The sequence below is a fragment of the Capricornis sumatraensis genome, chromosome 2 (assembly GCF_032405125.1).
Source record: "Capricornis sumatraensis isolate serow.1 chromosome 2, serow.2, whole genome shotgun sequence".
Taxonomy (NCBI): Eukaryota; Metazoa; Chordata; class Mammalia; order Artiodactyla; family Bovidae; genus Capricornis; species Capricornis sumatraensis.
In genome coordinates, this window is record NC_091070.1 from 184,450,144 (window position 1) to 184,465,916 (window position 15,773).

Genomic DNA, 15,773 nt, shown 5'->3' on the forward strand with positions numbered 1-15,773 from the left:
CTCCACAACAATCTTTTTTCATAAATGATTCAAAAGTGGAACTAGAAGGTGATAGGCAAATATATGTACTATTTTTAAAAATCCATGACACCTAAAATTTTAATTTAATCCTCCATTATATTAAAGCCATAAAAATGTTTTTCTTTTCACAAAACCAAGACTATGGTCATTTTTATTTCTAAACCTAATCCTTGAAACAAAGTTTGAAAGGTCATTAAAATCAGAGAAGTTTGGAAAAACTGAAGCACCTGAATTTCCACAGCAAGCTCAAACCATTTCCCTAGGAGAAAGAGTCAGCGAGGACAGAAACAAAAGACCTGGACTGGTGGGCAGACGGTGGAATCCTGAAAGCTTTTAATCCTGGCCTAAAACTATTGTTCTGAGCTTCAGTGGTAGACATCCACAGAAATGAATTCCTTGCAAGAAAAACATTTCACTGATGATTTGCATCTGTAAGTTGTTAATAAAATACAGTGCGTCTGGAGGGAGGGGATAAGTTTAACAGTGGTTCAGCTAAATCTTCTACAAGTACTGCACTTCAGATAAATAGATTCTGGATGAAAATACAGTAAGAAACACCAGAGTATGTGCACGCAGGCAGATATGCACATTTGTATGTACACATTCACTCATCCATCTTGCCTGGCTTCTCCTTTCATTGCCTCATCCCTTTCACTTTAAATTTCCAACTCCAAATTCTGTCTCCTCTTTCAAGCCCCTTAGTTATGACCTCATCATGTGAGAGATTAAATTTGGAAGGGTCGTTATAAAGAGGAGAATGTGCATATTCAGTCGTGTCCAACTCTTTGTGACGCTATGGACTGTAGCCCACCAGGCTCCTCTGTCCATAGGATTTCCCAGGCAAGAATATTGGACTGGGTTGCCATTTCCTCCTCTGGGGGATCGTCCCAACCCAGGGATCGAGCCCACATCTCCTATGTCTCCTCTACTGCAGGCAGATTCTTTACCGCTGAGCCACCAGGGATGCCCCAAAGAGGACAAATTTTTAACCAAAAAGAGCTCATTTAAAACCAACCATTTAAAAACACTGGTACACCAAACTATTTTGAATATTAACCACTCTGAACTGTAGAAAGGTCATTTGCTAGGTGATAGGCGAATGACAAAATAGCTCCAAAATCTACGAAGTAAAGAAGCAGCGGTTCATGATGACCAACATGCAAGCTCAAAACCAGCAAGAAGAGAAAGTATAAACGATTTTGACTCATGTTAATGACACTGGAAAATGTGTGACAATAGATAGTGGCTAGAACAGAAAAAAAATCTCTCCAACCAGCCAACAAATACTAATGACAAACATATGTAAGAAAATGTGAATAACAATAGAAATTTAATAGAATACTTTATTACTAACACGTTTAATGGGCACTGCAGAGGCTTTTCTAAGCGCAGCTTTCTGGTTTCATGTGGATTCATTTGGGGAAATGTAATCAATCCTTTACTCAATGAATCTAATAACAGGTGAAAGGAAGTCTAATGGACCACTGGCACTATAAACTTATACCTAACCTAAATTACTTCCTGTTCTCCCAAATACATTTGATAATCATTCTTTCATTTTTCTCATAAAACTGTAACATTCTTTGTGAAACATAGGACTAATATCCACAGCCCTTTCAGTGTACAATAAAACAAACAGATCATAAAAGCAATCATAAAAATGCCAGCAATTTTAAGCAGCTGATACAGGTTATAAATTTAGAGGCAAGTGCTCTCTCCCCTAACATTTTTCAGCCTATTGTTAACTTTAATGGTCCCAACATGAACTGAGTGTTTGTTAATTGTAACTGAAACTTGTTTGCAGTCCTTACCTGTTCTTGCAGTCTAAAATGAAAAAATAAAATTAATTAATTGATCCAATAGGGAAAAAAGCACAGGAAGAAAAAATAAAGGCAGGCTGGTTATTCTTTGAGTCTCCCATTTCTTTCAATTGTGGCATTAGGAGAATGACATAGAATGAGACATGAGTGTATTTTATTAGAAGATTTTACATACCATTACTTCATAATCAGGGCCCAGTACATTTTCCCATCTGGATTTCAGCTCATTTTCTGGAGAGTCTGGGGCTTTTTCTGGATTTAAAAAAAAAAAAAAAAAGTTGAAGCTACTGTGAGTTAAACCCACTAAACTACTGAATTCTTCCATAACATCACAGTTTGAGTAAGTAAAAGGGAAATGAATAAAAAGGAAAGTGTATTAACTTAGGTCTATTTAGGTAAAGTTAATCAGAGGTGACTTATAAGACATGTAAAAGACTGGCGGTGACCAAACTATGAATAGGGCTTCTGCTGTTAAGGAATATTTTAAACAAAAAAGGAAATGATAAGTTATCAATGAAATCTGAATTATATAGTTTATATGCAAACATCCTGTGGTTTATAAGTAAAATGTTATCTGTCTTTGCTTTATGCTATGTTAGGAAAAAGAAAATTTAAGGTGAACGTTAATCGCTTCAGCGTAGTACCTTTCACTCACCCACAGAAGTGTAAAAACCTATCAAGATATCTTTACTATCAACAAGGCACACCAATATGACCCAATCAAGCTTTTTACTTGGCTGGATATAAAAGTTTGTCTGATCTAATTCAACCAATGAGTTGCATGAGCTTTAATGTAACAAAAACTTTGGTTTTACTTTGGTCCTTTGTGGCTATGTGGTTATCATACCTTTATGATTTTCTTACTTAAGGGGTACTGCCTTTTTTGCATAGGTCAGATGATTTTTAAAAGTGAAGACAGATTTTAAGTGTCCTGCTTATCCTCCATATGACCTTAGCCAGAAGCTCAATGCAGTTTGCAGTCTGAATAATACCTAATAGACAAAAATCAAAGTACTAAAACTATAATTTCAATTTAGATCCACAATGGTAGCAGACAATAAACAGATCTCCACCTTTTTTCTTTAAGAAAAACTCAATTTTGTCACAAGAGTGGACAAGTCACAGAACACTTACCACAACTGATATAACCATCTGTCTAAAATCAAACTTGCAAGATCAGCTTTTTCAAGCCTTCTGCAGACATCTAATCTCAGATGCATATAATGCTTAATTACGTAGTACAAATCATTAAGTAAAACAGACTAACCTCAAAAATCAGAAACTAAGACTAATGAACACTAAAAAACTTACATTACTAGATTTACAAAAGCATATCCACAAAGTAACTGCATTAACTGATGTGCTAGATTACATTTCGAGGATAACTGACTAAAGAGCCTATTAAAAACAAAATATCCTTCATGTGGGTACTGCACCTTTGTGCCTACTCTATTAACATTTCCATAAGAAATTACATTAAGAGTTCTATTACATTTCTTACAGACACCAGTTTCTTTTGTGGTAGGCTAATTTAAAAAAATTTGTAATGTGTTGGTTGACCTATAAGCTTGCAAACATGATATCTAAAGAAATTTTATACACATGTATAAGATGTTTATTTCACCTATAATTCTTTTGAGTTTATTTTTACCTCAGTCATACAACGAAGTCACAGTCCTGAGTTTTAAAGCAGAGAACAAAGGCCTATGTACCAGAGGAAAGAGATTACTTTCAGCAGCTCAATAAGTGCTAGGCAACACAAAATGATCACACCCAAAAAGTGAATATTAAGATGATCTGACGCAATTATTTCATTGGCAACTAAGAATATGCCAACTATTGCCACCTCGGAATGTGGATTGTTTTGAACTAAAGACAGCCAAGATCCAGCAGACTCAGGAAATACGTTCATCCCTCCCTTAACCACCTAAAGGAATCTAGCTAGGGAACATGTACCGGAAAGAGAGCTATAACCAGAGACAAGTTTTTTTTTTTTTTTTCCACAATATTGTGGAGGCCCCCCTGTATGACCAGACCCTCCTAGAGTTTTCTTTTTTTTTAAACCTTTATTTTATATTGGGGTATAGCTGATTATGGAGTAGAGAATGGCAACCTACCCCAGCATTCTTGCCTGGAAAACTCCATGGACAGAGGAGCCTGGTGGGCTACTGTCCACGGAGTTGAAAAGAGTTGGACATGACTGAGTGATCAAGCACACATTAAGCACGCAGCCAGTTAACAAAGCTGTGACAGTTTCAGGTGAATAGAGAATGGACTCAGCCATGCATTCTCCTCAAACTTCCTTGCCATCCAGGCTGCCACATAACACTGATCAGAGTTCCATGTTCTATATTCAGTAGGTCCCTGTTGGTTATCCATTTTAAATATAGCAGTGTGTACATATCCATCCCAAACTCCCTCACTATCCCTTCCCCTCAACTTTCCCCCCAGCCCCATCCCCACAGCCTCATTCTCAAAGTCTGTGAGTCTGTTTCTGTCTTACAAGTTCACTTGTACCATTTCTTCTTAGATTCCACATATAATGGATGTCACATGATATTTCTACTTCTCTGTCTGACTTCCTCCACTCAATAGGACACTCTGTAGGTCCATCCACATTGCTGCAAAGAGCATTGTTTCATTCCTTTTAATGGCTGAGTAATATTCTATTGTGGGCTTCTCTGGTGGCTCAGATGGGAAAGAATCCACCTGTGACACAGGAGACCAGGGTTCGATCCCTGGGTTAGGAAGATCCCACAGAGAAGGGAATGGCTACCCACTACAGTACACATGTCTGGAGAATTCCAAGGACAGAGGAGCCTGGAGGGATACAGTCCATGGCATCGTAGAGTCAGGCATGACTGAGCAACTAAGCACACAACATTTCATTGTATATATATATCACACCAGAGACAACTTTTTAAATCTGAAAAACCTATCTGCATAGCTGGGCAAATTTCTAATTATCAAACATCTGCTCTTCTTGTCATCCTGTAAATTACTCCTCCCATTGGAAGGCCCAGGCCCCCATCCCATTCCTTAGCTCAGGATAGCGTAGAAGCCTCAATTGCCCAACTTGCTTTTAAGGGCTCACATTTTTATGGGACTCCTACACATAGAAAATTTGTGTTTCTCCTGTGTGACTCTATCTTATGTTAATTTAATTATTAGACCAACCAAAGAAACTAGAAGGGAAGAGGGAAAATGGGTCTGCCCCTACAGCAAAAAGAGTTAACATGATAACAAGTTGGAAGAAATTGGTCTAACTCTCTAACTGAAATTATATACACACATTAAAAAAAAAAAAAGGAGTGAGGTTGATCCTTTGAGCAGATATTTCTAAAAATATTTCTCACTTTATCTTTTTTACTGTTTTTTTTTTCTTTTAGGCTGAGCCTCATGGCATGTAGTATCTTAGTTCACTGACCAGGGATCAAACCTGTGCCACACGCTCTGAACGCACTGTCTTAACTACTGGACCATCAGGAAAACCCGTATTTCTAACTTTAGAAAGTATTTGATTTTCACTTGATAATTCACGGTTCACCTATCTGGGCTCACATGAATTTAAATAGAAAAAATTAACTGCAATTTACCTGGATCAAAAAGAACAACCTAAATTTCCAAACAATATGAAGTTTTAAAATTTGACTGAAGTGTTTACTCCTTCCTTCAGGCCCTTCTTTCCTGACAGAAGACAAACAAAGCCAAAAGTCAAAGTGTCTCTGGACATGGATGAAGTTTAAGCATTCCATTTCATTCAACTGGCAAGCCTTTCCTGAATGCCTTTGTACAGGGAACTGAGTGAGATTTTGACTGAAAATGCATGCTGAATAGAGTCAACTAGAGTAGCAAAGGAGACATACCACAAAGCCCAAAGGTAAAGGTACTCATCAATTACAAAGAAAATTAAATAATAAATATATAGCAACTGGGAAATTTGGTAAGATATATAAAAATGTATACACTATTGTTATGGTGAAAAGGAAATATTACTATATGTATACAGATAGCTATATCAATGTTAATACACAAGCTAAAGTATGCAGTAATTAAAAATGCTGACATCATCACACTAATAAAAATGTATTCGAAATCAACATAATTAAACAGCGATTAAACAAAAATATGCTTATTATCAACTGCCATAAGTGTTAAGATGCTGATATTAAGAATATCTTATTTTATATCTTCAAAAATACCTCTAAAATTCTTCACATTATGTTAACTATAAAGAGAGATAATGGTTAACAAATGATAAAGTCAGATTACTTTGACTGCTTTGAATTGAATGCTTTGTGCCTACCCAGTATTTCTAAGGCTAGCATGTTGTCGTTTTTTAGATCCTCCATTCTTTCTTCAGTTTTCTCCTCTTCATCCAAATTAGTTTCCGTTTCCACTGCTCCAGTCAGAAACAAGGCTGGTGTTTTCGGTGGTTCTACCACAGTTCCTAAAATAGGAATTGTTAATTTGAATCACTATCAGATAAAGATCATATTTAAGTCAGCTTATTTCACTGCTGTTCTTCCATTTCACAACCTTATTACAAACATCTCAGGTAACTTACACATTTTATTCCTTTTTTTAAAATGCCATTTGCGATAATGGCTCAATTCTTTAGAAAACACACTTGTAGTATTAGGCCACCTGATGCAAAGAGCTGACTCATTAGAAGAAACCCTGAGGCTAGGAAAGATTGAAGGCAGGAGAAGGGGATCACAGGGGATGAGACTGTTGGATGGCATCACCGACTCAATGGACATGAGTTTGACCAAACTCTGGGAGATGGTGAAGGACATGGAAGCTTGGCATGCTGCAGTCCATGGGGTTGCAAAGAACAGGACACGACTGAGCAACTGAATGACAAGTGAACAACAAGGAACTAGGCAACAAGAAGAAAAAAGCAAGGTAAAGTTTACCACGGAGCAGGATGACAATACAGCCTTGGGGAGTGGGGGAGGAGGAGAACCTTGGGGGCCATAGTGCTCACTGCTGTGGTGGGCAGGGAGCAGATAAGCAGAAGCCAGTTCCATTGTTTTGGGCAATTTTGGTTCTGGTATGATGTCATCATGAGTTTAACAAAGAACTATACAGAAGAAAGCTTGTGAATGAGAAGGAAAAGTGAGATAATTCCTCTGGTTGCAGAGGTTCTTCTCTTAGCTAAGCTTTTAATCTCAAGAATGTCAATTACTCTCTCTTAAACACAAGAAGGTTGTATGAGAACCATTTTGTTGTGTTAGTCACACAGTCGTGTCTGACTCTTTGTGACCGCAGGGACTGAAGCCCGCCAGAACCATTTTAGGTTATTTTTAAATAACCACAGTTCAGTCAGTCAGTTCAGTCGCTCAGTCATGTCCGACTCTTTGCGACCCCCTTGAATGAAGCACACCAGGCTTCCCTGTCCATCACCAACTCTTGGAGCTTGCTCAAACTCATGTCCATCGAGTCAGTGATGCCAGCCAACCATCTCATCCTCTGTCATCCCCTTTTCCTCCTGCCTTCAGTCTTTCAGCATCAGGGTCTTTTCCAATGACTCAGTTCTTTGCATCAGGTGGCCAAAGTATTGGAGTTTCAGCTTCAACATCAGTCCTTCTAATGAATATTCAGGACTGATTTCCTTTAGGATGGATTGGTTGGATCTCCTTGCAGTTCAAGGGACACTCAAGTTTTCTCCAACACCACAGTTCAAAAGCATAAATTCTTTGGTGCTCAGCTCCCTTTACAGTCCAACTCTCACATTCATACATGATTAATGGAAAAACCATAGCTTTGACTAGATGGAACTTTGTTGGCAAAGTAATGTCTCTGCTTTTTAATATGCTGTCTAGGTTGGTCATAGCTTTTCTTTCAAGGAGCAAGTATCTTTTAATTTCATGGCTGCATTCACCATCTGCAGTGATTTTGGAGCCACTCAAAAAAAGTCTCTCATTATTTCCACTGTTTCCCCATCTATTTGCCATGAAATGATGGGACTGGAAGCCATGATCTTAGTTTTCTGAATGTTGAGTTTTAAGCCAACTTTTTCACCCTCCTCTTTCACTTTCATCAAGAGGCCCTTTAGTTCTCTGCTTTCTACCATAAGGGTGGTGTCATCTGCATATCTGAAGTTATTGATATTTCTCCCGGCAATCTTGATTCCAGCTTGTGCTTCATCTAGCCTGGCATTTCGTATGATGTACTCTACATACAAGTTAAATAAACAGGGTGACAATGTACAACCTTGATGTACTCCCTTCCTGATTTGGAATCAGTTTGTTGTTCCATGTCCAGTTCTAATTGTTGCTTCTTAACCTGCATACAGATTGACCTGCATGCATAAATAACTACAAGTGACTTATAAAGTATTCCTACAAAAATATTGAACTCGGGCTTCCCTAGTGGTCCAGTGGTTACAAATCTGCCTTGCAATACAAGGGACACTGGTTTAATCCCTGGTCCAGGAAGATTCCACATGTAGGAGAGCAACTAAGCCCACAAGTCACAACTACTGATCCAGCACTCTAGAGCTGGCAATCTAAAACTACTGGAACCCATGTGGTGCAACTACTGAAGTCCTTGCACCTAGGGCTCGTGCACTATAACAAGAGAAGCCACCACATTGAGAAGCCTGCACACTGCAACAAAGAGTAGCTCCTGCTCACTGCAACTAGAGAAAGCCTGTGTGCAACAATGAAGACCGAGAACAGCCAAAAAACTAAATAAGTAAATAAATCTTAACAACAACAAAAAAAATAAACTTGAATATCAGGCTTTAGCTCTAGCTCCCAACTCACAAGAAACATGCGGGATAGAGGAACAAGTTAAATAACACCACAGGAAACAATCAAATTCTGAACGTAGTATTCCAGTGACAAATGAGCAAATCCCTCCAAAAAGTCTATGCTATGGAGGCAAGGACAAGGGATTCTTCTATACTAAAAAAAAAAAAAAGAAGAAGAAGTATAATACATGCAATGAGTACAATGCATAAAAATCAATTATCTTGATTTTATGAGGATTTTAAGAGGAGTAAGGGAAGTGGAAAAAGGAGTTAGAAAAGACATTTGGGAGCAATTGGGAAAATTTAACTATGTGTTAGGTATTTGATTGGGGGCAGGAGAAGAAGGGGACGACAGAGGATGAGATGGCTGGATGACATCACCAACTCAATGGACGTGAGTCTGAGTGAACTCCGGGAGTTGGTGATGGACAGGGTGGCCTGGCGTGCTGCGATTCATGGGGTCGCAAAGAGTCGGACACGACTGAGCGGCTGAACTGAACTGAACTGAATTGCTATTAATTTTCTCTGGATAATGATATCATGGCTATTTTTAGAAGCTGTAAACTGAAGTACCTAGGACTAATGATATCTACAACTCACTCTTAAATGGTTCAGAAAAAGCTAAATAGATGAAGCAAACATGGCTAAGTTAACTGCTGAAATCTAAATGATGGATTCTGTGGTTATTTTTCATATCATTTTCCAATTTTCCTGTGTGTTCAAACATTTTTACAATAAAAAGTTAAAAAAATAAGTTAAAAGTTCTTATATGAAACTTAATATGACCTTAAGATCTTAATATGACATTTTAAACCACACTTTTTTTGTTGTTGTTGTTGCACTGGATCTTTGTTGCTGCATGCTGGCTTTCTCTAGTTGTGATGAAAAGGGGCTACCCTTCATTGTAGTACATTGTGGTAGCTTCTCCTGTTGCAGAGCACAGGCCCCAGACACTCGGGCTTCAGTCGTTGCAGTGCTTCAGCAGTTGCAGTACATGGGCTGAGCTGCTCCACAGCATGTGGAATCTTCCTAGTTGAAGGATCGAACCTGTGTGTCTTGCACTGGCAGGCAGATTCCTATCCACTGCGCCACCAAGGAAGTTCCATAGGATTTTTAGAACATTCATCTTTTCAGTTCAGTTCAGTTCAGTCAGTCGTATCCGACTGTTTGCAACCCCATGAATCGCAGCATGCCAGGCCTCCCTGTACATCACCAACTCCCGGAGTTCACTCAGATTCACGTCCATCAAGTCAGTGACACCATCCAGCCATCTCATCCTCTGTTGTCCCCTTCTCCTCCTGCCCCCAATCCCTCCCAACATCAAAGTCTTTTCCAGTGAGTCAACTCTTCGCATAAGGTGGCCAGAGTACTGGAGTTTCAGCCTCGGCATCACTCCTTCCAAAGAAATCCCAGGGCTGATCTCCTTCAGAATGGACTGGTTGGATCTCCTTGCAGTCCAAGGGACTCTCAAGAGTCTTCTCCAACACCACACTTCAAAAGCATCAATTCTTCAGCGCTCAGCCTTCTTCACAGTCCAACTCTCACATCCATACATGACCACAGGAAAAACAATGGCCTTGACTATACGGACCTTAGTTGGCAAAGTAATCTCTGCTTTTGAATATGTTATCTAGGGTGGTCATAACTTTTCTTCCAAGGAGTAAGCGTCTTTTAATTTCATGGCTACAGTTACCATCTGCAGTGATTCTGGAGCCCAAAAAAATAAAGTCTGACACTGTTTCCCCATCTATTTCCCATGAAGTGATGGGACCAGATGCCATGATCGTTTTCTGAATGTTGAGGTTTTAGCCAACTTTTTCACTCTCCTCTTTCATTTTCATCAAGAGGCTCTAGTTCTTCACTTTCTGCCATAAGGGTGGTGCCATCTGCATATCTGAGGTTATTGATATTTCTCCCAGCAATCTTGATTCCAGCTTGTGTTTCTTCCAGTCCAGCATTTCTCATGATGTACTCTGCATAGAAGTTAAATAAGCAGGGTGACAATATACAGCCTTGATGTACTCCTTTTCCTATTTGGAACCAGTCTGTTGTTCCATGTCCAGTTCTAACTTTTAATACACACTAAATGTACAGCCCAGTGCCAGTAAAACAAATGCCAGCCAGACGCTGCTGATGTAGCTTGGGGAAAAGAGTTACACACTAGGCAGAGTGCAAAGTACAAAGCAATACACGATTGTGTGTGTGTTACAAATAGTATGCAAATTGATATACAAATAAGAATGCACAAGGTATGCAAATAAAAAGAGTTTAGAGGAGAAAAGGTAAGATTTTTGAAAGGCAGGGGAAGGGGAATCACTCAAGAGCTAGAAGCTGTGCAGTCCGTTTCAGTAAAATAGACTTAACTGCTGCCTATAAAGAAGGCACACAGAGATGTGTTAGATGGGACAGTGGATAGAGACATAACCACTCCCCTGCATTACAGTGGCCACACACAAAACAGGTGACCACAACGTAGTATGATAAACGCTCCAGCAAAGTGCTCTTCAAAGGGTACTAAAGGGTATGAAACACATAGGAAGGACACCCAAACCATGGAAGAAGTGCAGATTTAGGGTCAAAACCTATCGCAATAAAAATTAAAAATGTAGGCATGCCCAGTAAAGAACTGCCGATTCACAGATGACACAGTTCATTTGAGACAGCAGACTAAAGCCAAGGGTTCTATCAGAGCTGCTGAAAACTATTATATTGGTATAAATATTTATGCAAACCTTTTAAGGTCAATATAGCATATGTACAATTTGTATTATTTAGCCAATTTTAAATTTCACACATACAATGCAGTAGACAGCACATCTACCTTTCAGCAAAATTTTCACTATCATACAAAACTTTAAAAGTTCCAATGTAAATATCAATATAATTCAATATCAATTGAAAGCAAAAGTTTCCAGGATATAATAATATACCTTCAGAGAATGGGAAAAAAAAAATATTCAATTTCTAACAAATTTTAATGAAACTATTTCCCACTCACTAGTTATGTAAGTAGTCATTCAACTTAAATTGAATGCGTTCCCATAATTACCAAATTTGTTGATCTATCTGTAAGTTGAGAATTAAAAATTGGCATGTATAGAATTATGTATTTGTTCCATAAATCTGCTATTCTTATAATCAAAATAACAATATAATTTTATAAATCAAAGCTTCCTTTGAAATCCATGTTTTAGTTTCTCTTGCTATAGTTCACAGAGTAAATCAAGAAATATTAGAATCAAATATTAGAAGTACTATGAAACCTGAAGTCTGCAAATGTCAAAGCATTAGACAAATGAGAGCCTCTGGAACAAAGGTTGGCAAAGCTTTACTATTTAAATGCAAGTAATAAATGAAATTTGGAAGCTTTTGGGGAAAATGACTTCCATCTCCATTTAGAGATGCTGTCAGAGATGAATGCATATCAGGGTTCACGTTCTAACATTTGGACTGACATATTATAATAGGCAAAGGAAACTCTTCTTCAATGCATAAATGAGCTGATTCACTTCTCCATCACTGGGTTACATAAGGTAGGCAGTTTTTCCTTCCCAGACTTACAGAACATCATAATTAAGTTATTCTTCTAAACCCAGACTACAAGGTTGGAGGAGGGACAAAGGAATTAATTACCTCTGTCTGAGGGGCCTTCAGGTAAAGAAGCAGACAAGGATGTTTTCCTTCGAACTAGGGTTAGGTGTACCACTTGTCCTGCATTTCGTAACACTTCAACAACATCCTGGTTGGCAAAACCCTGAATATTCACACCATCAACCTACAACATTAAGAGATACATTAAACAGAGGTTTCGAGTTAGCTTCTTTTGAATGCAAATTTAGTAGTAAAACATGTTGACAAACTTCCTGAGAAACTAGAAAGCAAACTGAAACCCATATTCCTAAGTCATACATTTGACTTACAGCCTGAAAGAGGCAGTGGATCTTAGTCTCTGATGCTATTCAACAGGCAAAGTGCCATAAAATGTGGTCAATTTTTATACACAGCTCTCAAGATGTATTAATAGAAGCCTAAAGAGACCATCCAATACTTCACCCCTGTACCATATAACACTGTGATATTTTCCAGAAGGAACTAATCTCCCTCCATTAGGTTTTCCAGTATTTTTAAAAAGCATGTGAAAGAAGGCATTTACTAATCTCAATCAAGTCCAGTCATACATTCTTTTTGTTTTGGAAGGGGTTTGTTTTGTTTTTGTTTTTATTGGGCTCTAGACAAACGGTTGTGAAATATCTCTGCAAGTTATGACCCACCAGGGAGATGTCCATTCTGGTTTTCCTAGGGGAGCTTTCTGAGCTTTTGCTTTTGCTTGGAGTCACTGCTCTTGCTGGCAGTAACCTCTTCAGGTCCACTACTGAGTGGCTCCTCCTTGGAAGACAATTTCCTCTTTTCCTTGGGACTCTCTTGTTTCCTGACTCTTCAGGGTCACTAACTGGTTCTTCTTTGGTGAAAGTTTTCTTCCTCTTGGAAAGACTTCTACTGCCAGCTATTTCTTCAAGATCACTACGAACCAGCTCCTCCTTGGAAAAATGATTTCTTCTTCTTGGGTTTGAAGGAGGAGACAGATGGGTCTTCCATTTCATTCTTCTGAGAGCCTCCTGGGGCTCTTCATTTTTCTTCTTTTTGAGTCTTTCTCTTGTCTCCTCACACTCCTCTGGGATACTACTGCTTTCTGAAGATGCCAGGGCAACTGCAGCCAGCCCTCTCGTTTCCTTCTTCAAGCATTTCTTCTGTCTCGCCAGCGTCCTAGTCATCTTAACAGCCATTTCCTCTACTTGACCCACTCCCTCCTTCATAACAGATTTTTTCCTAGGGTCTCTCCAGTCTCACTGAAGGACTGCTGCTTGTCACCTTGTTCCTAAGTCTTTCCCCAAATGTACAGGTGGGTACCTCAGAGAAGCAACCAACTTGTAGAGCAAAGTTGCATTTGCTTGCCAGGCATCAGGAGATGCGGTGTTTGCTCTTAGCAGCTGCTCAGCCAATGAAGGTAGAGTGGAAAATGAGTCCATATTTTGCAGACTCCTTGTCTTCAGGGCTCTGGAAACTTCATCTCTTTGCTGGGCCCAGGGAATCACACTCTTAAGTCCAACAGAACTAGTAGGTCTCCTCACTCAATCTTCAAGCTAGTCAAACCACTGCTTAACTTTTTCCCTAAGATTTTCTCCAAAGTTTTATCACCAGTCCCCAAATGGTCAATTCCAGCAACATTTCCTAAGCCAACACTGGAAAGCCAAGGGTCATGAAAGGGGCTTCCTTAAATGGACTTGAAGGACAAACATTCAAATTATACCAACATTTGTTTCTGATTGAATCACTAAATTAAATGTGTGTCTACCTGCTTCAAAATTATTATGAAAATAAACTGCAAAATTAAACTAATTTCTACTAAATGGAGGAAATACCAATCTCAACTGATGAAAGGCAATGACTATATTCTCAAATACATAGAATATCTCAATTCTGTATATACTCAAAATTACTATGCAAGAAGGAGGGGACATATGTATACCTATGGCTGATTCATGTGTATGACAGAAACCAACATAACATTCTAAAGCAATTATCCTTCAATTAAAAATTTCTTTTAATTACTGTTAATAGAAAAACTACTTTCACAATGATAAACAGTTCCAGTAAATGGTCTATTGGTTGCATATAAAATTGATGAATTTGAAGAACACAAAGAGGTGCTTGAAAAGTGTTTTCTAGGAGAATGTTAGAGCATCTTTCAAATATATGTGTATGCATATTATATAATATACATATGTATATAGTATTTTTTTCCTTACCAAAACCATTAATGACTCCTTTCTTCACAGACAGTTAAAAAAAATTAGAATGGATAAATGACTACTGTATAATATGAAAAACAATATCCAATTTCATGGGATAAACCACAGTGGAAAAGAATATTAAAAATGAATATATATATATATGTGTAAAACAAAGTCACTTTGCTATACAGCAGAGATTGGCACAACATTGCAAATCACCTTATACTTCAATTAAAAAAAAGTTTTTAATTAAAAAAATTAAGGACCATGAGAGTCCAAATTGATGATACAATTTCACTGTACAAACTTAATTTTTTAAAACATTATAAAACTAAATTAAGCCATTTCCATTGCATATATATTATAATAATGATAACTCCCCCCTCCCTCAACTTGATTCAATCCTGTAACAGAGGGCAGTTACTTACAGCAACTATCTGGTCATTCACTTGAATCTGACCATTGTGATATGCGGCGCTGCCAGGTATTATACTTTTCACATAGATCCCTGAAGCTTCTCCTAAGATGCACAAAACATATGGAAAAAAGCTCTAATTAGGCCTTGATTGCAAAATTCATATCTAGAGGTTAATTAGCTAAAGGGGCTCACTGGAGGCTTGATAAATGCTGTTCTGAACACAAGCAGAGAAACTGATGGATTATTTAAAACTGTCACCATCACAAGTGACTCGAATTTGAAATGACTTGACTGATACCTATTTTTGGAAAAATAATCAGTAATGGAACCTCGATGAAATGCACTCCAATATCAGCTGGAATTTAGGAGAGCTCAGATTAAGTCTCCCCTTCTCTTAGTCTTTCTCCCTTCTCACTGGTGACCTGGCATAAGCCTTCATCATTCATTACTTACCAGCATGAAGACAAGAGGGTCCTAGTAGGTCTTCCTGCCTATAGTTAGTTGACTACTCACATTCGCTTCTATCTGACCATCTATCTTTAGATCTCATAATACATATATATAAATTACAACTGTATAGAAACTATACATGCCTATGGGAAGGGGTTGGAAGAGAAGTTAGAAAAAGAAAGACCATAGCTCTGGATGATTTTATACTTTTAATTTCAAATGCACTTAAAATATTGTCTATAGAAGGAAAACAAACATCATTGGTTCCTACAGCCTATGAAATAAAATGTAAATTTGATAGAATCACATTCAAGGACTTCCATAATTTGCCCCAAACTTTCTTTTTTATTTCGACTTCCAACTACCATCCACTCCAATAAGACAGAAGTCTAGACACACGAGACTCATGATGTTCCACCAAAGCTCCAAGTATTTTCATGATTGTATCCCTTTTCTCATTTTTTTCTTCCTGTTGATCTCATTCCCGCCGTCAAAATCCTTCTCCTTTACCA

At 38.2% G+C, this 15,773-nt stretch overlaps 1 protein-coding gene across 3 annotated transcripts in view; it reads right to left on the minus strand.

The window, feature by feature from the left end:
• The window catches only part of PATJ (PATJ crumbs cell polarity complex component), a 364,628-nt gene that overhangs the window by 318,398 nt on the left and 30,457 nt on the right, over positions 1–15,773 (minus strand). For all 3 annotated transcript variants that reach the window (XM_068992464.1, XM_068992473.1, XM_068992482.1), the window contains exons 9-12: positions 14,822–14,913; positions 12,235–12,376; positions 6,148–6,291; positions 2,017–2,093 (exon numbers count right to left, since the gene is read on the minus strand). In XM_068992464.1, coding sequence (XP_068848565.1) covers positions 2,017–2,093; positions 6,148–6,291; positions 12,235–12,376; positions 14,822–14,913 — 455 coding nt within the window. The remainder of the gene's footprint in view (positions 1–2,016; positions 2,094–6,147; positions 6,292–12,234; positions 12,377–14,821; positions 14,914–15,773) is intronic.